Source organism: Rhipicephalus sanguineus, chromosome 1 (genome assembly GCF_013339695.2).
Source record: "Rhipicephalus sanguineus isolate Rsan-2018 chromosome 1, BIME_Rsan_1.4, whole genome shotgun sequence".
Lineage (NCBI taxonomy): Eukaryota > Metazoa > Arthropoda > Arachnida > Ixodida > Ixodidae > Rhipicephalus > Rhipicephalus sanguineus.
The window spans coordinates 294,908,874-294,936,841 of NC_051176.1; the positions used below are offsets into that span (position 1 = coordinate 294,908,874).

The window sequence follows — 27,968 nt, forward strand, 5'->3', positions numbered from 1 at the left end:
AACAAGTATAGTGACCACCACAAAGTGATGCAAATTGTCGCTGACCCTAGTGGAGCACCACCCCTTTTGTGAGAAATCATTTTTGATGAACTTGTAGAAGATATACAATTTAGAAACATTCATGTAAAAATATTATCGTGTCGCTGTCACCCGCAAGCGACAAAAGAAGAAAGAAAACTAACAATAAAGAACACTTGCACTTAAAATAATAATCATCGCTAGGGCTTTACGTGCCAAAACCAAGATATGATTATCAGGCACGCCGTTAATTTTGACCACCTGAGTTTTTTTAACGTGCCCCTATAGATCTAAGTACACGGGTGTTCTTGCATTTTGCCCCCAACAAAATGCTGCTGCCGTGGCCGGGAATCGAACCCGCGCCAGCGAGCTTAACAGCGCAACGCCTTAAGTGCTAAACTACCATAGCGGGTTATGATTATAATTGCTTCATATCTTGATACAATGATGAGAAATCAGGGAAAAGATGTTAGGAGGAGCGGCACAAACCGAGGAGTAATTCGTATTGCATTACATGCGCTACGAGCTTTCAAGCACTCGAGGAGGCAGTCGGCACCGAATCGTCTATGTGACATTTCCAAACATGCAAGTACAGAGAAGCATTCGCTCGAGGACCAGCCCGAGGCGGGGGCCTCGAGCAAAAGCGCGTGCAATGCCGTCAGCGCTCGTAACTGCAGCCCCGACGGGCGCTTCGCAAAAAGATCGCGTGCCCCATGGACCTTCCTATCAGCTCGGTGCGCGTCAGCGATCCCCGAAGAACCCGAGGGACACGGCCGCTCGCTTGAGGCCGGCGGCGCGATAACGCTCTCCTAACTCGGGCGGGGCGGAGGCCGTGGTGTACCTCCCCCGGATACCGACGGGCAAACTTAAGCGCCGCCGAAACAAAAGGGCAAGAAGCTTAGAAGAGGCACACACCCCGTTCCTTGGGCGGTTTCTTATCGAGAGGCAAAGCTGCACTCTCCCAGCACCATCAAAGGCCACCAGGCGAGTAGCGCGCAGTTCACACGCGGTTAACCCGCCTGAGCTGGCTTCCGTGGCGGCGGTTGATTAGTGAAATCAGGCGTGGTTACACGGTCGTGCGCGCGCCCGCGTGGCGCGTTGTCCCCGGTTTCTGAACCGCGCGCGCGGTGCATCATTAGCGGCATTCAACGCGCGTAGAGCAGGGAGCCGCGTCGCCGGCACGGAAGAGGCCGTGACTGGCAGGAATCACAATGCGAGACGCCGCCGGCGTCACCTTGTAGCTCAGGATCCGGCGCGGAGCGCGCGCGCGCGATTGTTAGCGAGCCAAGATAATGGCACAGGCGTGCTTATTCGCCATTGTTCGCGGGTCATGCCTTTGTTTTGTGGGAACGCCTCGGGCGGCCCCGTGTGTGCGCATGTGTGTGCGAAACCAAGGCAGCGAACAGCGGCAGCGCGGAAGTCTATTCGGCAACCGGGTCTTATCTATTCGCCGCGGCAGGCTGCTTGGACGTTGCAAAACACGCGCGGTTTGTCGGTGCCGCAGCTCGTCTGACAAGCTCGTCCTTTGTTCCCGATGAAGAACTGGCTCGTATATTGCGAGACAAGACAAACGATCGCGGCGATTAGCCGCGTTGTGTGCGTGTATCCGCGTCGCGGTTACCCGGGTGACACCGAGAATGGTTGCAGCGCTGGATGGGTCGTGAAGCGTCGCAGGAGCCATCGGGAGTTTTAGCTGCCACGTCACAACATTATAAGTGAACGCATACAGCCGCCTCTAAAAAGCGATCCGGTGGAACCAACGTGCGTGTTTCTTCTCGACAGCTCGTCAGCGGAGAGAACAAAAACGGCCTATAGAATGCGTTGTTTACAACCGAATAGTCTTAGCGGAAATGCGCGGCCATGTAGAAACTGACTTCAGGTCTTACACAGAACACTTTATATTTTAAATTAATTAAGAGCGACAACACTTCCAGATAAGGTAACGTTCTACGCTTATCAAGGTTGCTTAAACGTGCACCTCAATCTAAGCGCACTGGAGTTAGTTTTTACGTTGTACGAAGGGGAGAAGAAAAAGAAAGCAACGGTGACCGATGTTAAGGTCCGAGCAACGGCAGTATGCAGACAAGGCATTCAAGAAATAACTGCATGCGCGACTTTTATTGCTGGGTGACTCGCCACACGCGGATAAAAACAATATCGCCCATACGAAAGGCGGATGTAGGCCACGCAGCTCTTTGCCGAAGCAATGGGGCGCACTATTCCGCGTGCCCTTCTTTGCCCGCGACCACTGTGCCGTTGACTCGGACGCGTCCACATTCGTGCGGGCGCAAGCAGCCATCGAGTTGGCGACGCAGCTGAGAGATGGGCCAGAAAGCCGCGCAGGAAAGCTCTCCGCGCTGACCGCGCCGCTGCTCTCGAATGCAGTGCCGGGAATGCAAGCACAATAAGGAAATGCCTGCTCGCTCTGCATTCCCACCCGCGAAACGGCCTCTCTGAGGCGTGTTCTCGGCCTAGCGACCCCGGTGCGGGGAGTACAGAACTATTTCTATTAAGAATGCATCGGGCGGGCGTCCGCTAACGCGCTTGCGAACGCTGGAGTCCGGGAAATGCGAAGAAGGAGAAAAAACAAAAACACAGCCCGACGTATGCAGTCGAGGCCACGCAGCAAACGAAGTTGCGTGGCAGGAAAGCCGGGAACCCAATATTTCAGCTGAACTGCCAATCCTGTATTCCAACAACAATCTTCTGCGAGGCCACTGTTTGATTGAGCTCTACGAATGCCGGTTCGCGGCTGCATCTTTCCGTGATAATGTTTTGGACCTGCTGTTACTGCAATAGAAACCTGTATAATATACTGAAAGCCCTTAACGAAATTAAAGCTTATAGCAGGCTGGGCGATGCTTTCGTAAGCACCACATAATTTCCGAATAACTTTTTGTATATTTTTTGTAATAATCTAACCGACGTGATTCCCCAAACAACTTTTTTTTGCGGATCTCAGCAATATGCTCTAGGCTACGGTAATTGAGAAAAGGAGATAAGACCTTGCTTAATTAAGGTTGCACTTTAAGAGAAAGTTGGTCAGTTTCCCTGCATTTGTCTGTCTTTCTCTCTGTGACATTGTAGCAATATCACGCAACAAATCTGCGATGATTTCCAGCGAATCACATTCATAATGTTCGTTGTTCTTGTTATTTGCGACAGGTGACAACTACAATTGATCCCTTTGAAAATCAAAATACGGGTATAGATGCCAGAGAGAGATAGGCGAAGGCAACGAGAATTTCGTTCTGATATTCATATTGCAAAATGTGATGTGTGCACTGAAGAATTCTTACATATTTCATCTATACTACGCAATTATGACATTCGTAAAAAGTAGATAAAGCAAGTAGATCACGATACTACAAAAGCAAGAGGCAATTTTGAATCACACAAAGAGCACGAAGTGTTATGGAACTGCTAGCGTCAACATATCGTTATCAGCGGGTGATAATGAATTGCAGGAACAAAATCCGTGTGCATTTTTGGTCTCTGCGAGAAATGTGGTATTTGCTCAATTCCACGCCATTTACTTTCCAAGAACAAAAGCGTAAGCCGAGCACCCGCGACTTAACAATGTGGCTTAAATGCAAAAGGTAGGCGGGAAACACCTACAACAATGCGTGAAACTTTATGGGGGACTTAAGGCTCAGTATAATAAAACGAAAATTTGAGGTGATGACGTTCACTTTCCCCAGCTTTCCGGTGTAATTATAGTTTTGTGTCTATGAACTCCGAAGTGTTCACGGTGTGGCAGCAAATTTGGTGCGCAAATAAAGCGAATGAGCTTCTCAGAGTGATGGGTACAATTTCAAATTACGTCAGCGAATTCTGCGAAATTTTCCGAGGATTGGTTTTGTTCACCACGAATATTATTTGTCGAGCATGGCATTCCTTCCGCGCGACAATAGCATTTCGTTCCTATTACGGTCCTGTAAAGCGTGCACCACTGCATAAATAGTCACTGTGAGGCAAAGCAAGCTACAAAAATCAGGTTGCCGTTTGCGTTGTCTCATTGACTTCTCCTGTATTCATGTTCGCACTTCCACCTTCTTTTGTGCTGAATACTTACCAACTAGTCCATCTTGCTGTCGTACAAAGTATCAGGTTGCTCTTGTGAGAAATATACAGAGCGCAGGGACGTGGCTAAAACTTTTTTGGTGGGTGTGGGGGGTCCGACTCTACGTGATGCATGGTTTGTGCGCCTATTTCCATGTGTTTGTGTAGATATATACGTACAAAAAGTTAAAATTTCGCCCCCCCCACCCCTCTGTCTTTGCGTACGCCAATGCTAGTGAAGTACATGCCTGCATCATTTGTGAACGAAGCAAGTCCGGCAGGGCGAGAATACAATCACCTAATTGAACCGAACCTGCGAAGTGAACTAAATCAGAAATAATTTTATTTGCCCAACTTGAGAGATCCGGGCTATAGCGGGCCTCACATAATATCACCGCAAAACGTTAACATTCCTAAAACGCAGCTGATTTTCGAGATCTACGCTCTGTCTTAGTTGTTGGTGAAGGTAGATATTACCGCAGTTCGAAAAAAAAAATGCATCTCATTCGATGAGCTTACAAAATCACAGCTGAATACTTTACCGCAAACAATCTTGCGAGAAAGCAGCACCTGCGTAGCGATGTGAAAGTTGGAACTAAAACGAAAGGCATTGTTTCCCATAAAATACAGACAGTAAACGCTAGCACCTTGCTTCGGTCAAATCCCCCAGACGCTCCCAGCTTAAATAGAACCGATCTGTCTTCTCATCGGCGCTTGCATGGGGCGTGTTTCTCACACGCTCCCGTCTTTTATTACTGTGATTCTGCGAGTGGATAAACGGGGCAACACAGAGGACTCGGATGTGGAAGGATCCTTCGCTGTACTGTTCTCGTGTGCTTTTCATACTTTTTTTTCCTGTTCGTTTCTTTAGGAACGTGCAATTGTCAAGAGTATCCCGTGGGTGCGCAAAAACCATCGATCGTCAGACGCGAGACCGGTATACAAAAGCACCGTTCACGCTTCGAGGCAAGATTGGCCCTACATCTGCTCGGGCTAGTAGATGCAACGGCTGCACGAATATAAAGCTCTGTCCAGGTGCGTTTGGAAGGCACAACAAACGGTGCGCAATACCACCTCTGCTCAGCAGATAACGGAATGCAGAGGTGGCACATTCGGAGTAAATGAAACCCTGGAGATCGTTTTGAAATAGAAGGCAGCTAAGCCGGCGACGATATGTTTGTTAGTAAATTGTTGCAAGGAATCGCAGAACATAACGCGCTGAAGTTGCGATTGGCTTTGTGCGCCGTAATGAGTCACGAAAAAACAAGCACGAATAAGTAGCGCCAATAAATATGAAAATCCCACGATCACATACACTGCGGCTTGCTGCGATATTATTATGCCTTAAGTGGCATATATTGTGTGGCTATTATATTCAAGTTGATGTCGCAAGGTTCATTCAGGCATTTAAAGCTACCAAAAGCGCGTACAGGTTTGTGTGTGCCAATGCTCGGCGTATGTACCACGAAGAACTGAGTGTGCATTCTTGGAACACATTAGGCGATACGCGGTCGAACGTTGTCAGAGGTGCGAATACCACAACTTCTCCGATAAATTACTAACTTTGAGAAGTTTTAGTCCCTCTGAGCAATTCCATACTGTGCAATGTAACGACACCCATGCTTTGTAGTATGAAGCTATGCTTAGGCTGCCCGCGTTCAATGGAGCCATATCTTCTGTGCCGGACCGTATGCAATGTGTGTTGTTAACATTGCGAATGGGCCGAACAACACCATGGTTGCGAAAGCGCTTATTGTAAAGTTTAGCGCCTATGTTACTTATCCTTCGTTTATACAAGTTTTCGTTCCTAAGTGCTGTTTGCAGCGGTCGGCTGTCCTTGCTCCAATCGCAGCCTGTTCATCATTGTGACAGCGCAGGCAGAGCGCTGCTCGCACCGTTCAAGAAGTGGGAGACGTATACGAAATCTTCAGTTTAATTTGTCCAATTTCACTATTCTGATTTTTATATATCCTACTTATATTCGCACTGTATGCTCACTGCATCTGCGTCAGTTGCCGCGCGGCTGCTTTTATTAACATAACTAATCACTCAGCCTGACTCATAACAAAAGGAACTAAGCCCCAGAGTTGTCTAACGATCCCTTTATTAGTGACGAGCATAGAATTGACTAATAGAAATAATCACAAAATGCTAACCTGTGTTTCGTGCAGCGTTATGTTCCGTTTCACTAAACGCAAAACGTGTCAGGCGTGATGTATTTTCTCGGTAGTTGTCGTCTAGGGACCGGTTGCTTTAGCCCTTCGCATTACATCTCAGAATTTACACGCAATGCGCGAACAGTCTGAAACGGTAAACAACTAAACGGCCCGAAGCTGCACCATTGGTTGTAGGACACCATGTATGGGGGCTACGAATTAATTTAGACCATTTTAGCTTCTTTAAGTGTTCATTGCCCGTCTCGTGGAAAGCCGTACCTGTCCTATACGGCCTCAACCTTCGCTGCGGAAAGGGAGAGTAGCCCGACAGAGCAAGTGGCGAGAGACTTTCTTCGCGTTGTGTCGATAGCGCGCCGCACTCTGCATAACGAGGCCTCCTCACCGGATCACTTCCTTCTCGCCGTGTCGCAGCCACACTCGACGACTTCCGGAGCGCTCGTGCCGCGACGGCACGCTGTCGGCCGCGTCGCACAGTTCTCGCACGAGCGATGATTGCGGCCGCTATCGGCAGCTCGCAGGCCCGCGCTGCCACCGACGACCGATGAACGCGGCGAAGACGCCCTGGGGTGGCAGCCGCTTTTCTTTTTTCGCGATAACGCCGAGAGGGAGTCGTCGTTTAAAACGAGCAGTATAATCACCCGGGCCCGCGAGAAACTTCGAGGCTGAAGTACCCGCTTTGAAAGTGCAGGGGCGAGACTCCGGGAATACACTGACGCGAGACAGGCAAACATTTTCAACTTGTGTTCCTATTTCATGCCTCAAGATTTCAACGATCACGTTTATAATTTGCAGCGCTATAATGACGACGAATATTTTTAGACGTGAAGGAGAAAGCATCGCACGACTGCCCGAGAACAACTTCGATATTCTGCTGGCGTATCTACTCTCGCTCTTCATTTTATATTTTTCTGCTGCTTTTTATTATGGTAAACATTCTTTATCGGCAGCCCAAGTTTCTATAGAGTCATCGCGATCTTTCGCGCTTCTGTCAGAACGTGCTGCCCAAATTAGGTGACCTCATGACATGATGTTATCGTGCAGCGTTAGTGACGTCAATGACAAATGTTCAACACTGGAATGAGACAAGAAGGAGGACGCAAGACATGCGATAACTTCCAAGAAATGCATTATTTTAACCGAGGCACAACACGTTTACGTAATCATGGCGCGCACACGCCGTAATTGAATGTCATGCACAGAAAACGTTTCTTTTTTGCTTTAACACATTCCAGCAAGTCCAGCAACTCGTCAAATCACACACAATGACATATCTCGGCATAGCAAGTGTTTACTGGACAGAGAGAGGGGCAACGTGCTTACACAGTCAGTGTTCAAATTTGAAATTCGTACGGCTTCTATTACTCATCTAGTTAGTTCGTCTCGGTTAGTTGACAAAATCGCTGTCTTTTCAAAGAACGGTTCACTCCAACAAGAGCTACAATTAATAATAATTGTTGGGGTTTAACGTCCCAAAACCATGGTTTGATTATGACGGACGCCGTAGTGGAGGGCTCCGGAAATTTTGACTATCTGGTGTTCCTTAACGTGCAACTAAATCTAAGTACACGGGCCTCAAGCATTTTTGCCTCCATCGAAAATGCGGCCGCCGCGGCCGGGATTCGATCCTGCGACATGCGGGTCAGCAGTCGAGCACCATAACCACAACACCACCGTGGCGGGTAACAGCTACAATTGAATGTCAGTCGCATATCGCAACCTTTCCTCACATTATTGCTGTGCCTTTCTTAATCTGTCGGCTCATCTATGTTTATACGTCATAAGCAAAAATGTCGCACCACTGCGCGCGACATTCTGTTCCGGCACGTGGGCTCATTTATGTGTAAATGTGTGGCTCGGCTAACCTGTTTTAATAAATCATGTGTTTAAAGTTTGTGTGCGCGTCGTCTCCTTCTTCGTTCTTATCTATTTGCAGTGCTAACATCCGTGCTCAACGATTACCGAACGTTCACCCTTGCGAAGTTTATTCCTTTCTAGCTTCGAATAACAGAGAGCTGAGCATGTTGGTAAGTATTCATATTTAAAAAACAGGGCGTGCGAACACTGATACAAGGAAGAAGTCAGGACACCACAAACGGCGTTTGTGGTGTCCTCACTTTTTTCTTGTGTCCGTGTTTGCACGCCCTGTCTTTTTAAAATGTATCTTTCTTCATTAAGCAGCACCACGGCATTTGCTGTTAGGTGCGCGCAGTGTTACGTCTGCAGAGATTGCTCGGGAAAGTACTAGTTCTGGCTGATCCGCATCGGACCCACAAGGCATTGATAGCTTGCACGTGACGTCACCGACAGTTCTTGTTAACGAATATGGTGACTAGAAGGTCCTCGACGCAGCATAATCACTGTTGCGGGTAACCAGCTACAATGCAGTGTACAATTTATACTTTTTTGCAAACAAAATATTTGTGGAAGTTATCAACTATATGCAAATAACGAAAAATGAAACCATTAACTAGGGGGGCTTGGCAAGAGTTTTGTGTGCTTGTTACATTGGTTCATGAGAAACAGTAAAACGGGGCCTGGAGCTAATAAACATACACACAACATACACGCACACACGCACACACATGCGCCCGCTCGCCTGTTTAAGGGCGCGCGGACGCAGCTCCAATGTGACAATTTAAATCTCAGCGTACACCTAAAGGTAAAGCGCAGAGCGTTACGATGCGCCCACATTCCATAGGCGGGCCGCGTTCCTCCTGCTCTGGACGCTGACCGCCAAGATGTTATTCTACGCCCAACCGTTAATGACGCCCAGCGAAGCGTTGCTGACAGCTACCACAGCATTAACAGGTACAATTCATATAGGTTATGGTGCACCACGCTATGGGCGCAAACCCGGTCTTTCGAGAACACGTGCTCCCGCGGTGGCTCGCGTGTTGCAGGCTTGTGCTCTGCAAGGGAAAGGGAGAAGCACTGCGTGCTTGCCTTATGTGGGCAAGCACGCAGTGAAGTGCATTTTTCCATCGCAAAGAAGAAGTGCGTGTGACCACAAAACTGCGAGGGAAGCAGTCCCAACGCGGCGACGACCACCGGTAACGCCGTGGCATGCAGCTGCATGCGTAGCTGCCAGAAAACGCTGCCATCGATCTCGACCCACCTCGCGCGAGGCGCGGGCGTATAGCACCTCTCTTTCACCCCCCACTTCTTCGGCACCCGCCGGCGCGGCGGTTAGGTTCGCTTATTTTGGAAGCGAGTCGCGTTTTGTTTCCTCGAGCGGGATTCCATTGGGTGCGCCGAAACCGATAGAGGAAAGTGCGTGCGTACGCGCGCACTCGTACGCAGCGCTCGCGGTGCAACCACGACGGCTGCGGGGCACCGGTGAACAATTTTCGGAGTTGGCGGCGGCTGTTGGCGTCTATACTTCGCGCTCCTCTCTCTCTCTCTCCAAGCACCACAGTGGCGGCGGGGCGGGGCGGCGGCGCAATAGAAAACGCAATCGACGTGCCCGTGGTCCCGCCGCGACCGGGATCGCTGACGCCACCGCTACTACAGAGATAAACGCGTGCAACAACAACAAAAAAAAAAAATAAGCGCAAAGCAAAACGGAGCGTGGCGCTATAGCGCTGACAGGAAAAACACACGCTCTGCGTCGGGCCACCGACGCCGTGAATACCAACGTGATGCTCCGGCTCTTTCTCTCGCCTCCGCCCATTCCCCGCCTTTGCAGCTACGCTGGGATACATGGCTCGCTATCGCGCGCAATGCATGCGCTGTGCAGGCCCGCTCGCGGTATAGTGGAATGCGCTGGCGACACCAAACCAACTGGTGGCGGCGAGAAGGTTTCTTTCTTGTCTTTAATATCCGCTTGGCATTGCTTTTATCGGACTAGCCTGCCCGCCGGCATACTGGGCTCGCTTGATATTGAGCGCCGGCAGAGTAAGGCGGTAGATGCGACCGAATTGCCAGCAAAACGGCGGCCATCATTTGGCAGGAAATGGCAGCAACAAACGGAACTTAGTGCCGATGCCAGCAACCGCTCGTAGTAGGGGGATATAACGCTGTGCTGACGTCACTGCGCTGCCGGTTCTGGCATTTCCTTATAGTAGTTGCTACTATTTTTAAACCAAGGATTGTGTGTTAGAATAAGTGCCGAGTGTATGCGAGGCCTCTTGCTATTCATGCCTCCTGTAGAGCGCGCCTCTGGGTTTAGGTACCGATTTCGCTTTGCACGGAATAAAGTTCTTGATCGGCCTGTGTATCGCACTTATCGGCTCATGCCGAGCGAGTATCCTCTGCAAAACAATCTGCCCTGGAACATTTTAGTGAGCTATCACCCATCCACCATTGTGGTGAAAACTGCGTTGCATAAGATGGATCCATCATCTCTTCTGCACTCACGACATCCGCCCACGGACTGTTATATTTTTCCGAGTCTGGCTGTAGATGTTGTTGCAAGCAAATGTCAGAAATTAGGACAATATTGTCGAATGCCAAATTGTGTGTGCGCTTTGCTTTGAACCTGTGGGAGAGTGTGGACCGCTTTTATCCGGGCTTCTTCACATGAATCTGGCATGTGCCTCAAACTCAGGGAAATACTGAAACTAGTGACAGAAACGAGCTGTCTCTGTCTGTGCAGTAAAAGGATGGATGATATGGAGACCGAGAATGAAAAGGCGCAGCTATGTTATTTTATATACTGCGCATCATCCCGCTCAAAACTCTGAAGTTACGTAGGCGATAGGAAACGGTAAGACATCGTATTTTTTACCGATACAGGTTTTGCTCGTGCTGGCCAATAATGGGGTTGCACCCAGCAAGAATGAGCTTTCTATGCCTGAAAACAGACAGCTGTACATTTTTTTAGTTAGATATAAAACCGACCTATAAGACATGACAACGTGCGTTTTTATTATTCGGCTTGCGTACATATGTATGCAATTGCAATTGCTGAAATGTACCCATGTTTAGTATACGTGGTACTTGTTTGATTTATGGTTTTAGTAGTTTTTAGAAACAGCGCAAATTACATAAGGCTTTTAAAGAAGTTATTTCGTTTCACTCGAAGTATTTCATTAGTTAACGCAACGCAATTACTACGGAAGCAAGTATTCCCGGAATCACCCTGCGCCTGCTAAGTAGCATCATGTAAATTCTACGCTTCTAGAAGATATGTTCGAGTTTGCTACGTCACACGTATACGGGCTTCTCACAGATGGCAAAATTCTCACTTTGCGTTCGTTTGCGCTTGTTCACAGATTTATGTATTTTTGATTCTCCCTTGGAGATCACCACGAAGAAGTCTTTGACAGTTGGTCGCATTAGTTGACACAACGCTGATGACAACATCCCGAAATTCTTCAGAATGTTGCCAAAGTACAAAGTCTAGACAAACAGCGCTATAACTTACTAAGCTACTCGTATACGAGGGCCCCATGCCATTCAACGTTCTAGAAGCTTTTCCGGACGAGCAGTTTCTCTCGTGTGTTGCCCCCGGAGGCATTCACTCTCTTCCCGCTATCTTCCACGGTGTAAGATCCATAGCTGAGTCATGAGTTCACAAAAGAGAGATTCCCTTAAAAAGCGAAGACTGCTGACTTGCTGTACGCACAGGGAATATATCATGGCTGTCTGTTCTATCGTGCCTTTCAGAAGTCTTTCTGGGCGAAACATGCCTTTGGTTCCCTGCTAAGCAATAATTTAAAGCAATGAAGGAGATGTGAAGATGAGGGAGATGATCCGTGGGAACCAGTTACGAACGTCAAAACAATATGCATGACATTTCCCCCCCCCCCCTTTCTTTTATAAGCTAAAAGGAGTAGCTGGTGGCGCCAAAAGGCGTCAACCTTTTCTACTTGATCATGTCAGTAAAACAATAGTGGCATGACTCACAACTACACATGCACTACCTTCAGCGCTGCTCCGTAACAGATAGTGTGTATCTGTGAAAGCAACGTGGACAGCCACGCACGCTCGATTTTGCCAATAGTATTCGCATCCAGAACTTCTGTGGTGAAGGCTTACGCTACCTTTCGCTTAGGCGGGACTTCGCTTCAACTTGTCACAATGACAAGCTGTACTACGTCCTTCAAACACGAGCGTTTTAACGAAGTTTTCAAAGTGGTAAAACAACAACCCATACTCCCTCACGCAGCAGCTGAGCAACTTTATTATGACGTAATTATAGGCCACCTATCATTCTGTTATTATCCACATTCACACCAACTTCTTACTCCTACGACGGTCATCCGCGAATGGGCTTCTCCTGTCAAACCATTTAAGCAACTTAAAGCCTCTATGTTAAAATGCATCTCTCCAACCCTATGTGTGACGCAACAGGCAAGCTTGAAGTATTCAACAACGCTTGCTTGGCCAGTTGCCTGCTCCTAAGGTCATGTACCGCACGACATCTGAATTGGAAAAGCCGTCACGCGTCTACTGCTACGGGCGTGAGGGGCGTAGGCTAACGCTGATGCTCCCAGAGCTGGCTATATCTACTATGCATACAAAAATACCCAAGAAAGTGCACAGAAACGCGATCGCTGCGGTAGCGGTGCGAATAATACAGCATCACAGTCTAATGTGGGCCATATTGATTGGGCTCTCACCAACGTCAATCTGACTTTCGTCCCCTTTACTTTCCTATTTTTCTTTTTATTTTTCTGTGAAGTTAACGGAAACTTCCTGAAACGTTTCTTTCTCGTCGAGTGTAGAGTCGCCTGCCGTACGGGGCGGCGCAAGGCAGCCGAGAAGGAAGAGGTTGACAGGAGCGCGAGCGCCGCGCAGCGAAACTGGAGATCGAACGACGCTTATGCTGCTGTTATAACACTGCGGACAGCCAAGATTAGCCGGCATTAGCCACCAGTTAGTCAAAAGTAGCCAACATTGGCCAGTAGTTAGCCAACATTATTGGTACATGGTAGTATATAGTTTGTTTTTCATAGATGGTATTTTCCGTTAAATACGTTCTTTATTCGAAAGAGCTAACGCTATACCACTGAACCAAATTAATTTAGTTCTCGCCCATACCCCCGTGGCAGAAGTATAGCGTCGAGAGTCATGCGGCATGCCACGTACCGGCTGTGACGCGGACGTCTCTGCTGCCGATGATGCCGAAGCTGTTTGATGCCTCGCAGCGGTAGCTGGTAGCATGTACATCGGGCCGGTACTGGTCCACGCCGAAGGGCGGGAACACGAGTGAACCGTCGGGCCTCAGCTGTCGCAAACCGGGCAGCTCGGTGACGGGTGCGCCGCTGTCCGCTTTGCGCCACGTGACCGTGGGAGGCGGAGAACCGCCTGCCGAGCACGGCACGACAGCACCCGTGCTGTTCAGGAAGGGAACCCAGCCGGGAGGCTCCTCCTTGAAGAACAGTGGTGGCGCTGAAATCACAAAGAAACGGGAGGCTATAGATGTGGGAAACTGCTGAATAAGAAACGGCCTTCCGAATGAACACATGGGCGACAGCAGAAAGGAGGGGGGGTAGCACGAAATACAAGGACAGAATAGGGCGTGCACACGAACAACCACACGCAGCACTGGTGGTTTGTGTGCCTTATTTTGTCCTTGTCTTTCGCGCGGCTCCCCTACGATATGTTCAACCAACTAGACGACAAGTTCACCCTTCAAGACTATGCAAACATCGTAGAGGCTTCCCAACTAATCTTCTCCACGCGGGCTCCTTAAACGTTGGCTCAACGCTACGGGAAGTTTTGCCGAGAATGCGCGCTCAGCAGTACAACTTCATAAGCGCTGAATCAGCTCCGCGAGAAAACAATATAATCAAATAATTTGTTGACCTTCCACACGCAGTGACCGAAGATTACAATAATACCTCGGTGGCCATTACATAACATTAACGTGTCGTTCTTATGAAGCTGTGGATCATGCCTTTCAGTCCTCTCTAGGCATTGCATTCATGAAGCCACTTTCACTATATGACACCTGCTCTTGCAAAAAGTTTCAGTGTAAGAAACATTTTCGTGATTACGGACCCAGTACCACAATACGGCAACTGCACGCGTCTTTGAATCTCGACGTTAAATTGCGCAGTGGACGCTCGACGGGCGTGATGGCGGCGGCAACAATTCAGTGGTATCATGTTAAGACGTTTTGAATTTATATATTTTAGTTTAATCTATTTATCCAGTTTATACGAATGTTCAGCTATTATATTGTATCTCTGGTTCTGAGTCCTACTGGTCCAAACGTGTTTACAATAGCCCGAACAACTGGTATTGTATCGTCGCAATATTTAAATAAAACGAGATGCTCACTACGCGCATGCTAACTGATACGGAGGATGACTATTTAACAGCGGCACCTACTACTGCTGCTAATTCGGTGTACGCGCTTACCTTTTCTTACGACGGTCTCTTTCCTTTTCTTCAACTATTCTTCTATCCTACCCAGGAGCTATTTAACGCGGAAATTTGCATAACACTGGTCACACGTTTAGCTCGGTTTTTTTAAGACACAGGTGACGTAGGGTGGTATGTGTCGGTGAAGGTCATGCCAAGACGTTATACCGAATGAAATAATGTACAGCCAGTACAGTAATGTATGAAATAATGTAGTACAATGAGGGTGCGGTGTATGTGATGCCTTGCATCTGCAACGCCTGCAGATGCCACTGTACTCAATGGAAAGTATTTTCCTCAGCAAGGCGATGCCTGCATACTGGTAGTGTGCCTTTATGCCACACGGTAGAAAACCAACCTTTTCCTATAAAAAAACACCACAATAACGTACGCGGTGCAATACCTGAATAGTATTATCATTCTGTTGATAGGGACGACTTCCAGGATTTTATTTCCAGCAACAAGACACTATTCTAATGGAAATTGTATGTGAGAACACATAAATTCTTAGGTTCACATTCACGTCAAACAACCTCAAGTGCTTGAAATGAATTCTCACCACGCCATCACGTCGCCAACTTTGGGACGTTGAAAGCACTTTATGCAATTAATTATTACGTTACTGTTCAGCTCTGGAGTGATACAAGAGTAGCAGTGCACTTGACGACTGTGCTTTTCGTCTTGGACTGCAGCGGCGTCACGCTTGCATTAGGTATAACCAGCGTGATCCCCAACCAGAAGCGGCTTGAATGATGATAGTAAAATAGACTAAAAAAGAAGAAAAATTAATTGTTGTCTTGAGTGGTAGGTTTGCTTCTCTAGCTGCAACCATCCGTAACAATTTGCAGTACATGCTATACAGTTTTTTTTCCCGCAAAGGTCTGGTTTTACTACGGTAGAGATAGCCGATCCGAATGATACACGGCTCTTTCTGCCAGTAGAAGACAGGCATACGGCGCGTCTTAGTTATTCAAGAGCACAAGAAAAAAAAAGAGAGGCCTGAAATGTATCTCGCTTGGCCAACGAAGCCTGAGGCAGAGTGAGCAAATTAGTCGACGCACGTCGCTGTAGAAGCTGATGCAGTTCGGCTGTGTGGCTACAGGCGGCTCAATACAAAACGGCCGGGACACAGATTGATTAGTTCTTTTTGTTTTATTTCTTTCGCCGAGAGCAGGGAAGCAAACTGGGAGCTCGTCTGGTTAACATCCCTGTATTTTTTTCAGCCCTGTATCTCTCTGTTTCTCTTTTATTTTTGCTGATCGACGCTTTGCATTGCGCTATATACGCTTGGTATTGCGGTCAATTTGTGGCATCCCTAATCGTGCTTTAGAAAGGTCTCACATCGAGCAGACCGAGTTTTCACGCAAAAAAAAAAAAGAAACGCAATATTAAATTGTGAGCCATTCCACTCTGTTAAGGTAGATGACCAGCGAAGCCGTTTAGCACACGGCACAGAGGTGACGTAGAATTTTGAACAAAGGTACGCACTAAGGTGGGTCATTATTTTTTGGTCGTGACGGTGGCCTTCTTGCCGCTATGGTACACTCTGATCGGCTCGGGTACAACCTTGGACACGTTATAAGCATTGTCAATTCTATGCATCAGCGGTGGTGAATGGTGGTGCGATCTTCATCGATGTTTGCCACCCGCTGACGCCGTTGACATTCCCGTTGCTGTTCCCTTCGTCTTTCCTTTTAGGAATTTTACTCTTCTGGGATCCTAACTATACTTGGCTGAAACATAGCTACTGCACAACACTTATTCGCAATGGCCATAGTCTGTCACGCCACAAAGCGCATGTCAGCAGAACCCCCACGAGGAGGGTCAGCAGACGACAAACTGCAGCTCTGCCAGCCGTTCTCTTGTTCATCTGCGCTAGTCCGATTGTTAACGCGTTGGCAGGGAAGAAAAACTGCGAGTTTGCATGTTTCCTGCATCAGTGAACAAACCGGGCGCTCCGTGACACGAGAAATCTGATTCGTTCTTGCGAGACGCGAAGTTTTCGTGAAAATACGTGGCAAGTCGCGCTTTCAATGATAGCCCACAGCGTGCACATATCAGCTTCGCGAGGTTTTCCGTAGACACGTAGGTTAGTTAACTGTTATCGTCTAACCTTTTCAGTTGAAGCTCACCCTGTTTTACTTGCATATAGCGTTGGTCAGTGTTTTTGTAGTGCATGAATCACATAACATTGTACGCGGGAAGTCGCACGGGCTCGCGATCTGCTCTTCTATAACTGAGAAATCTCAAGTTGGCGACACATTAAATTAAGGCGCGTTGTCCTTTGTCAGAAAAGCCGTGCGAGCGACATTTCAGTCATTCGAGGACGTGTCCGCTCCACGGCAATCGTGGAGCGAACGCTCTCAACGCTGTCCTCCACATGTGTGTTGCTTTCATAGCCATCCCTGCGCCGCTTCGTTTTGTACGTTTGTTGAAAGGTGGCAGCACACTGCAAGCGATTTTGTTTTTGGAAGTTTTGAGGCGTTCTCAGAGCCCAGACGTTTCTCCAGTTGTAAACATGGTGACGCGGAGTGGTCGCAGTCTTTCGGCGGGAGAAATTCTTCAGATTGCTTTCGGCAGTAATGTTGAAAGAAAACCATGTTGACGACGAGGATTTTTCACTGGACGTAGAAGGCTGTGAAAGCACCGAGAGTGACAGCGACGATGAGCGATCAGCTGCAAACTCACGAGGAGCGAGTTGCACTTCACATCCCCTCGTGCGTTAGTGTTTTTTCACGCTCGTAAGTCACTTTGATTGTATTTAATGTATAATATCCTTGAGCGAGATTAAAGTAAAAACATTGTTTTTCTTGTGGATTTCATGTAGTGCAACTTATTGTGAAATCATGGAGCACCGCATGTCGCCAAGACGCTCGAGCTCGACCAGCGGAAGCGAAATGGTTAGAGCGATGAAACGTGCAGTTACCGCCACGATCCACGCCTCTCTGCTAACTTCACCTGTACTTCATCGGTACCTTCCGAACGACAGTGTTCTTCGACAAATTTTCGCAACGTCGAATTCTTCGACGTTGCGAAAAGCATACGTGTGCATTCTTTTCGATATTTATGTTTCGATCGTGCTGATCGAACCTGCAACATCCGAGAGAAGTGAATTGCGCACGGTTACAAAAGCGCTACTAAATGGGATGTCGAATGCTTGTGTTCCGTTGAAGAAGTAACTCCGCGTTTCTGACTGCCCAAGTAACGATGACGGCGTAATATGTTTGGATACCATCAACACGGTAAACATGCGGTCCAGTGCAGCAGCGATGGCGCTACTCGCTAGCGGCCTACTAGTGCGGCAAATCCGTCAGGAGGCTCGATACGTACTGCCCCTGAGTGCCGTTCAGTTCATACGTCAATCCTAGTTCATGCAGTTTTCTGTAGCACGCACAGGATTTCGCAAAGCATCGTTGATGCACGGTAACGGAGCCGAAATATAAGCTTTCGCACCGCGGCAAACAATTAGGTGGCGAACATGTAGCACTTTCCATCGTCTGCGAAAGTATTTTGGTCTCATATCCATTTCAGTGCAGCTCATAACCTCATCCGGTGAAAGTGGCACGGGCCGTACGTCGGCATGTCTTATCTGTTCCTATGCTAACAAACGGGTTGACACTTCTCCGGGCGCCATCTTGAATCGCACAGCGCGTCACCATTAGTTCATGGGCATTGCGAATGTATAGTGTGGTACTCGATAGTTGCGGGTACTCGCACGTGATCGGAGCGCGGAAGTTTTTGTTAACGTACACGAAAAATACACGGAACATTAGCCAGGTGCAGCTTCAATGTAAAAAGCAGACACGCTGCTCTTTAGAAAGCCTTAGAACACGGAACTCTATTTCGACGAGCTGTGATAATGGTGTTCCATAGCGGCCACCTTCGTGCAACAGATGTTAGATTATTTTTAGACTGCAGTCCTAGAATGTAGAGTAAATGTTCTGCCTCATGAACTCTGTGGTGTACTGCGTAAGCAAGAGGTGGCGTCAGCCACTGAGAATATATAACCAGTAGAAAGGCTCGTCCAGTAGAAAGACCCCTCCATTGTCTGTCTTTGAGCGCCAATCGCGCATTGCCGACTGAATGGATGTTTTGCGAAAGGATTAGCAACATACAATGGCCCAGCACCTTCCTTCGCAGAAAACGCAGCTGGCCCTCGTCACTGATCGGCTGGCATGAACCCTATATTTGTATGCAATGCGCAGAGTTGGTCACAAGAAGCATGGTTGCCACAGAAAGTTGCAGTGAACGCTGGAAGCCAAACCTCTAGCTGAGCCAAAAATGCTAGTTGAAGTTCTGAACACCGAACCTAGGGTCGTATATTGTCAGGATTATTTTCCTGGAATCTGTTTCAATGAGTCTTTGATTCCGGCTATAGACGGTAAGCAGTTGCAAGAGAACCAACGAGGAAGTGAAATTCATAGTTCCGCAGTATAAATTTTGTGGTGTATCTTACTAGGACGATACTATTATACACAGTCATAAGCTACGCGCAAATAATGCTTAGCACATCCATTGCACTGATTCTTGTTGCATCCTCGGCCAATATAGAGTCACAATATAAAAGCTGGGAAGGGACTGCAACACCCGCCGTGATGTTCTAGTGGTTATGATGCTTGACTGCTGACCCGAAGATTGCGGGTATAAATTCCGGCCGCAGCGACCGCATTTCAATGTAGGCAAAATGCTAGAGGCCCATGTGCTTCAATTTAGGGGCATGTTAAAGAACCCTGGGTGGTAGAAATTTCCGTAACCGTCCACTACCGCGTCTCTCATAGTCATATCGGGGTTTTGGAACGTAAAACCCCGAAAATTGTTATTACTAAGGGATTGTTCAACTGAGTAGAGGACGAGAGAATGGACGCCAATCGCTTCCGTAATGCTTCAAGAGCACCACGCTTTCTCCGCCTGCCCTTTCATACATCAATTACCAGACACGTATAGAAATAACCGAAACAGTAGGTGTGGGCACAATTCCATCTCAACCGATAAGTCGTCTAGCGCCTGCCCAAGGAAAAAAAAGTGCTGCCTACTCACTTGCGGCTAACGCGGTGTAAACAGGCAGCTTGCCTATTTTTGCATACAATTTCATGAGTGAAACCGGCTGTGCGCAAGCGCTTCAGCTTCGATTATGGGTTCACCTCGATTCAATCTGGGAGTTTCAGACGTGGTGGCACGGGAACAACAGCTGTCGTATAACGTCGAACTGTCGCACAGAGAAGGCGCTTGTTATAAGTAGGTTGTTACTCCAAATGATCCGGACTTCGAGTTGGCCACCAAGTTTTTGCAGAACTGCAAAAATGTTCCAAAAGCCGGGTGAATTCATGATACCAAAAGATGTACTCCGACTTAACACCCGAAGCATTAACACTAACCTCTCCTTAAACACATTTAATAAAAAAAATAAATAACGCAGACGTTTCTCCACCTCTGCAGGTGGCATCCTCAGTATATACTGGCAACAAATGAGCGGAGGTCACCCAGACCGCTACCAGCCACATACGTCCTTGTAAACGTCCGGTAGGGGGCCGCAGTTGTTGTTGCAAGCCGATGAGTCGCGACGTATGAACCACGATTCCAGGAATTTTCCCCCATCTTCGTTCCCGAGCCAGCGTCGCTAAACCTCTACGTAATGCACATTTCAGTGGACTTGAATGCGTTTCCTTTTTATACAGGTTCTAACTGGAGAAAATATAACTAAAGAAAAAAACACACGTTAGAAAGTAATGTCTGGAAACATCTCGCTGTATTCGCTCCTTTTTTTTTTCTGATGTAGAAAAGTGCTATCGATTGCTGGCGCGCATTGCACAATGCGCGTTCGTCCGTCTCGACATCTGAACAGCGGCTGCCCCGTCGGAACACACCATCAGCGGCGAAACGAGCACGTCTCGTGCAGCCCTTTTATTACTGCTTGCTGTTATTGTCCGCCCGCTTACTCCGGCGCTAGACGACATTATTCGTCAACGGGTGGCGGAGGAAGAAAAAGAAATGTTCTGGTAACGCGCCCGATCAGGAGCCAATATCGACCGCGCATCGGTCGCGCTTGCACAAGCTACCGTTCGGTGACAGCTGTCATCTATAGCACGGCTTGTCTGGAACCGTCACACGCCGTCAAACACCGCGCGGAAACCAGAGAAGGCGCGAACGCGGAAGCAACACGGCCGGAATGGCCGTCGTAGCAAGAAAAAAAAAAAACGAACGCCGCACAAAAAAGCAAACACGACTGTGAGGTTGGAGAACAGAGAACTTTTAGTTAGCTGGATCGTGCTTTGCGGCGTAGCTGTCTTCGTTGTCACATTCGTTCCCGTGAGATCGCCTTTCTTTGACAGTAGACGTCATCAGAAAAAAAAGGAGTAATGCGCCTCGCAATACGATGGCTATGTTATTGCAATTCAGATTATAAGATTACTGGGAAGAAAAGAGAAGGAATCGGGGCCGCCTGCATTTGTCTCTTTTTTGCACTTAAAGGCAGGACTCCATGCGGCGAATTTACCGAGTCTATTGCAGTAAAACAAGCTCGCGCCTTTTTTTAGTGTTAACGGTAGCAACATGCACAGATTGTGACCCCGCAAGGCCAATTTTAATCAGAGGTCCTGTTTCTTGGTCGCACAGACTGTTCGAAACCACAATAACACTCATGGAAAGAAAACTGACGGCACCTTATGAAATTTACTGCGATAAGAGTGCCAGAACCTTACGAGAAATACGCTAAAAGGAGTCACGTGTTGACTTGACGCTAAAAATAAGGTAGAAATGCTTTTAGAAGATGGCGGTTTGAACGAAAATTAAGAAGAATTTCGTCGGGAGCAACACGATACGCTTTAAGCTTTGATGACAAACTTCCCTTCTGTTATATCGTCTATTGGAGGCAGCCATCTTTGCCGGTGCCTGCGTGTAACGTGCAACGAACGTCAACGGTAGCATACAAATGGTTCTTATAGCATCCTTACAGCCAGTGTTCGCTCGCTATTAGTTGCCAGCGAACCTGCAGTTTGTGTGTGTGCTGGTCGCGCAGACAGGTGATAATTGGGGTCCAGATTATATGTACTTGGTCTAAAAGCAGGTGCGAGAGTAAGACAATCTGAGGTCGTATTCACAAAAAAAAACAAAATGTCGTTCTTGAGTAGCGATTGGTGCAGTTATAAATCCTGCGCTAAATGCAGCTCCACTACTGTGATACCTGAGGAAGTGCGTAGCACGGTAACCTAGCGGTTCCTGTTCGTATAGTTCCCACTGCTCCGTTTACCAAACCGTCGATTACGACAGTGTTTGAGGCAAGCATGTAAGGTTTCTCCGGCAGGAGTAGTATCGTGTTAGGGAGATGCGCAAACTCGGTGTGCGACATGCGCGCTGCATTTTCCTGCGCTTTATCGATTTCCTGCTTGTTAGGAAAGTTGAGATACGTGTCGTCTGCAACGAGTTTCTTCAGGTTGTTTCCCCCTTCAGATGTAGCGGCGAAGACGCCGGAGAAGCGCCGGTGGGAGGAGCAGTCGTGCGCTTGGCGAGGCGGTGGCGCTGTCTCTTGCGCGGCGCGGGTGTTAGCCGCATGTTTCCGTAGGGCTTTTAGCGATTTTAAGTTAATTATTGCAATTTATTCGTGGTTATTTCTGTTAATTATATTATTTTAGACCTTTTTAGTTTTATTTTAGCCCGGTTTTGAGCATTGTCAGCCTTGTTTTAGACATGTACTGACCATATGATTTTGAGCGATGATATATATGATATAAAGTACCATGCACTTAAAAACACCTCACGCTAAGACTGTTCGTAAGAGAACATTTGAGCCAATCCTGACGCTGGGCATATTATTAGCGAAGTCGACCGACCAATGACGAAAAACCCTTACGAAAAAGAAGTTTTGTGGATTCGGCCCGTGGTCGATAAGCAAAGCGTACATACAGAATGCGTGATATTTGCGTATGGAACCATGTATGCCACTACGACTACGCAAAACTATAGTAGTTTCATGGTAAGGCTTTTCGAAAATAAAATCCTGTCAGCCGCTTGAGCCTCACTGTCCATTGTTGCTACTTTGCTCCTGAGAGTAACAGCGTTCAAGTACTAAAATGCTGCATCAAAGCAGGGGCGTAGCCAGAAATTTTTTTCGGGGGAGGCACCTCCAAGGGGGGCGCTTCCTTGATCTGAAGTGGGGGTCGGGTAGGCAAATGTGATCGAGTGTCATTTTGAGCCCTGTATGCCATGGCAAAAAACATTTCGGAGGGGGGGGGGGGGGCAAGGGCCCCGTGTGCCCCCCCCCCCATCCCTAGTTACGCCACTGCATCAAAGTTATGAGAGTTAATAAGCTGTACGAACAAGTACACAAAATAAAAATGTTATGAAAGTTAACGTCCTTGCACGTCTCTTTTGTTCCGGCATAAATAACCGACAATGCGCTGCATAGGAATATGCGAAATGATATACACAGAGGAGATAATCTGAAAGGGTGAATACCCACAGCTCATTATTCTCAGAATTCAACACATTTTCGAGTTTCTTTCTTCCTCAGGCGAGATGGATGCAGAAAGCAGCATCTCTTCTTCGCGCAGCCTGGTTTATCTGCGCCGACAGCCGACGCACATAAGCGCGAGTTTCGTTGCTGTTGCCGCCGCCGTTTCGTCCGAATGCGTAAAAAATGTCCGCGAGCCTTTCGGCTTCTTGCGGTGCGCTCCGGTTATCTCGAACGTTTCGTTTCAGCACTCGCGCGCACATCGGTCCCGACACGCGTACACACACTCCCAATGCGGAAAAGCAGTGCTTTGAAAAGGACTTGCAAAAGAGAATAAGTCAGAGTTGGATGAAGCAGTGGCAAGGTTCGTCTTCCAGAGGCAGGGTGCGAAGGACGAGTTTGCGGACACGTGCGCGCCAATCTGCGAATGACAAACGCGTACACATGCTCCAAATGCATATCTCCATGGCGACGAAACGTCGCTCCTGTTTCTCCTGTGGCTTCTCTTTTCGCCACGCTATCTGAGCCACCTCACGCGACGCCAGTGTTTGTCTGTGCTTGCCTTTCGCTCAATTTTCGTCTGACTCTCTTGCGAGGTGGTTGCTGCCGCGCGTGTCTTCGCACTCTCTTACGATTTCACCTCGACAGTGCGCGTGGAGCTCGGCGTCCAATTACTTTCTTTTCTCCGGCTTGCGTATCTGTACTTCCGAAATGTGCATCGTGACGGGTAGGGCGCCCACATATATGTGCATAAATTTCGTTTTTCTTTCGTGCGACGCTTATGCATTCCTTGTTTTGCGCGTGCGCACCGAAAAATGCCACGTCCTCATACGTGCGAGCATTTGTAACGAGGAAAGCAATAGTAATATCACTAAGCAGCAGAACAGAGGAGAGGCGTGCCTCCAACTCAGGGGCTGAAAAGCTCAATGTGAAGGATATGGCGGAAGGAGAAGAGGTCTGAAATAGCGAGGGACATGCTCCCGAGACAGCGACGAATGACGGCAGCGAGCTGGATGGACGGGATGAAAGCAAAGCAACGCTGAAGAAAGCACTGTCGAGTGCTTAAGAGCAGCGCACGGAGGGTGGGCCGTATAAAGAGAAGAGAAAGCGTCCTCGAGAAGACAGGTCTCCTTGAGACAGGAAAACTTGCCAGCGCTGCCCGGCGTCTTAACTGTTGTAGTGCCGTTGAGAAAAAGTCTTTGCGGAAGAAGGAGGGGTGTCCGCCGACGGACGAGATGGCGGCCGACAACGAAATATGAGACGCCGTCGCCGGGTGCCGTCGTCAAGTGAAAACGACTCACTCGCGATCCGGTCCGCGCTGCATGGACGCCTCACAGTGTGCGCAGTTGCTCCTTGCCACAGAAGAGACCCATCTTTGGTTTTCGTACTTTGATCTTCTCTTTATTTTAATGTTTGTGCAGCAGCCGAATCGTGCTTCTTTTGGAACGCATTTTAAGGGGTGTAGAGATTTGAAGCTTTTCTCGGCCCACTTCTAATGGCAGGTCCACAGAAGAAGAGAAGGCAGACCTTTCGCAATAATGATAACAAAAAGAAAGATAAGGAGTAAGAAAGTCACCCCGCGAGTGGAGTGGATAGAGCGTACTCGTCAATCGCGTCGAGTGGACAAAGGAGAATACTAAAGAAAGCAACCAATTTGTATTGCTCGATGAAGGGCTTTGGCGCATCGAGGGCGCTCAGAGAAAGAGAGAGAATACCGCCTTAACGTGCGTTTTGACGAACACGGCGCAATGCAGCTCTGTTATCCCCTAATCGGTAGTAATCCACGGTGATATTAGACGCGCCGTAGTGGTGTTATTCGTACTCTGCCACGATGCCCTATAAACTATAATCCCCGATGCGATTCACTTCCTTTTGTTTCTTTGCTTATTCCCACGACAGGCACAGGAAGGATTTCTTCCAAGGGTTGTGGCTGAGGTAGCCGTCATATCCTTTTTAGCATGATCCTGGGAACAAAGTTCAGGCGACCTATGGAAACGTAGCCGGCCTCTGTGACTATGGACCGTGTTTGGTGCGTGCATAGGCTGTGCCCTTGAATACATCTCATGCTCGACACTATAAAAAGGACATAATCGGGATTGTGCCAGAACACTGCTGTCATAAGGTGACAAGTGGTCTGAAATGACGCTGTAGCTCCTGCGAAATACCATGAAAAAAATTAATTGAAATTGTTGGATTGTCAATGTCGAAACGCAGTTAGAAACCCACCGCCATAGCCGCTAAACCACCGGCTTAGTGGTAATGCCGTGTCTGAGCTGCAAGCTGTCAAGGGCCGCCTTTGAGTCGCAGAATATGACGCATGTTGCATGGTCTCACTTGTAAGGCAAAGAACGAGGGTTGAGCTATTTGTTACGGATTGATGATAAAAGAAGGCAGGCACGCTGACACGGACGCAAGACAATTACGGCTGAAGCACTCGAGCTGCAATGCAGTACTGCTGTGCCGCCATAGAGTCAGAATAGTGAAACCGCTTGCTTGTAGATATAAACAGACTTCTTGCGCGCGACAACGTGAACGCATACCATCTGTTCCTTACTCCACAACTGCCCCTCAAATGATCGCCAACAACGATTGGTTTCGGGTAAATCGCCTGAACACCGCACTTTACGAGGAGGCAGAGATGTTGAAGGCGTGAAATCATCCTTCACTAACCAAGGAAGCTGAACGAGCATTATTAAAGCGCTCCTAATGCAGCTGACTCGCGTGGCCGCTTTAGGTACATAGCATCGTGTCTCTCGCACCTTTATTGTGTTTTCGGTTTAACTTAAACCTTGTAGTCAACTATGCCGTCATATATAGCAAACCTTCTTGTCTGTCCTTATATACTTGCTGTGTTTACTTGTCTCAAACTTTGTACTTTATTTACAGCGCCTTGCAGAATGTTCTCGTGGGGTAATTTACATTTCCATATTCTCCTTCAATTTGCCTCTTCAAACACCCGTTTTGCTTCATAGCCAAATGTCTGCATTCATGTGAGCACATAAATCAGTCTCCTTGAACATCGTTTTCTTTTCTTTCTTTTTTTTCTGCTGCCCCCATACTTCTCGTAGTGACTGAACGCTTGGGGCAGACAACGTCTTAAGTGTTAGGGCTGGCTTACATTCAGTCTTTCAATTCACGACCGAAATCAAGGTTTCGAACTGTGGGAGAGAAAATTGTAAATACTTTGTTGCAGGCGCAACAAAGGTCTCCTTCGGGAGCAGTCTAAGTGATGCGTAAGCGCAGGGTTTCATTGCAGGTTGCAGTCGTCCCTAGAACGTCGTTTTCGGGCGGCGTCCTTCCTCCTCACTGCAGCGTTCCTCAGCATCTCGAACGACACCGTCCAAGGTTCAGCGCGCGACCATCAGAACGTGCGTTTGATATCAAATTTTCACAAAGTCGGAATTTTCCTGACGTGTACAATTCTACATGTCCACTTTACATGTTGTCCTAGAGGGAGCTCTTATTCGACTACCTCGAAGTTCAACGAAGCCTTCATAGAAAGTGCTATCATTTTCCATTTGTTTTGCACCACGGGGACAACGTTTTTATATCGTTCATATATATTCAATTCCTTCAAGCATGAATTTGTAGCCCAATGGTTAAGACACTTGCCTATGGAGCGTGAGGGCCCGGGCTCAAACCCAGCCCCGCCCAGAAAATTAATTTTAATAATTTATTTCTTTACGGCGATTATTTTTTACGCGACAGAGGGGCAGACGGAGGGACTATCTCGCTGAATTGGCATTTAAAAAATGGCTGGCTAAATGTAACCATAAAGGGTAAATGTAACCATGAAATGGCTGCCGGCAAAGCGGGTTGGTTGGAGGTGAGACTACCGAAAATCTTAAAATGGGTATCGTGCATGTTCGCAAGGACATACCCCACCCCACCACACCATACTGCGCATTGGTCTTTATGGACGCCACCGTTTCCTGTCACTGTGTGGGATAAACCTTGAGCTTTTCCTATAGCGTATGCGGCCACGATGCAACGCCACGCTGGACTCCTCACGCTGCGAGGATTCCGCAAAACTCTCCAACCGCTGGCGTTCAAAAGAGCACAGGCAAAGCGTATGGCACAGCTGTACCTGCCTTTCGAACGTGAAGAAATGGGAAGCAATATTTTGTAACTTGTTTGGGCAGTAACTATTTGGTCCTTTACAAACGGATGGGGACCGGGCAGAAGGTTTCTTTATGACTTGAGTGGTTGTCAAAATGTTCTCGCTTTGTTCTAGCAATTATGCCCGTATGGTCTCGACCGAGTGACCGCATAACAGTGCTGGCTTTTGGCTCAAGGCCGCTTGAATGTTGCCGACAACGGGAGCTAAAAGGATTCCATGCTTAAAAATCAATAAAACAAAATTGCGTCCGCCATTATACGAACAAAGTTACCCCGTAAAGGTGTCTCTGCCTCGCACTGACCCTTTTTGCGGAAAAGCTACGTTGCACAACATAATGAACCCAGCTTTTTTTCTTTCCTCCTCCTCCGCATTTGATGTAAACAACCTGGAAGAGCGGCTCTCTCTGTCACACAAGCACATGCACAGAGAAAGAGAGAAGAATAAAGAGCTAAAAATAAATAAACAAGTAAACAAAGAATGCAAGCAATAATTTCTTTCTTAATTGTGAGTGGGCTGGCCTTTCGGTCAGACCGAAAGCAGGTGACGGGAGGAGGGCTATTGAAAGGTGGTTTGCAGATAACAGACATCACGTGACGTCAACCACAGATCGTTTAGAACTAACCCGCCAGGCGTGACAAGGTGCGTTTGACAAACATGAGCTCACCTGTCGAAACGTCGACCAGGCAGTCCGAGGTAACTTATCCCCGTTTATAAAACTTACATTGTACATTGTGTTTCCATATGTTGGCTCCGATCTTTACATCGAAATTCCATTTTTTGAGTAGTGCACTTGTTTACATCGCAAGAACAGTAGTTAGAAATGGCAAGAGAT

At 47.9% G+C, this 27,968-nt stretch overlaps 1 protein-coding gene across 1 annotated transcript in view; it reads right to left on the reverse strand.

Annotated features, from left to right (window-relative positions):
- Positions 1 to 27,968, reverse strand: part of LOC119383277 (Down syndrome cell adhesion molecule-like protein Dscam2) — a 573,655-nt gene that overhangs the window by 382,743 nt on the left and 162,944 nt on the right. The window contains exon 2 of the mRNA XM_049411927.1: positions 13,290 to 13,592. Within this exon, the coding sequence (XP_049267884.1) occupies positions 13,290 to 13,592 (303 nt within the window). The remainder of the gene's footprint in view (positions 1 to 13,289; positions 13,593 to 27,968) is intronic.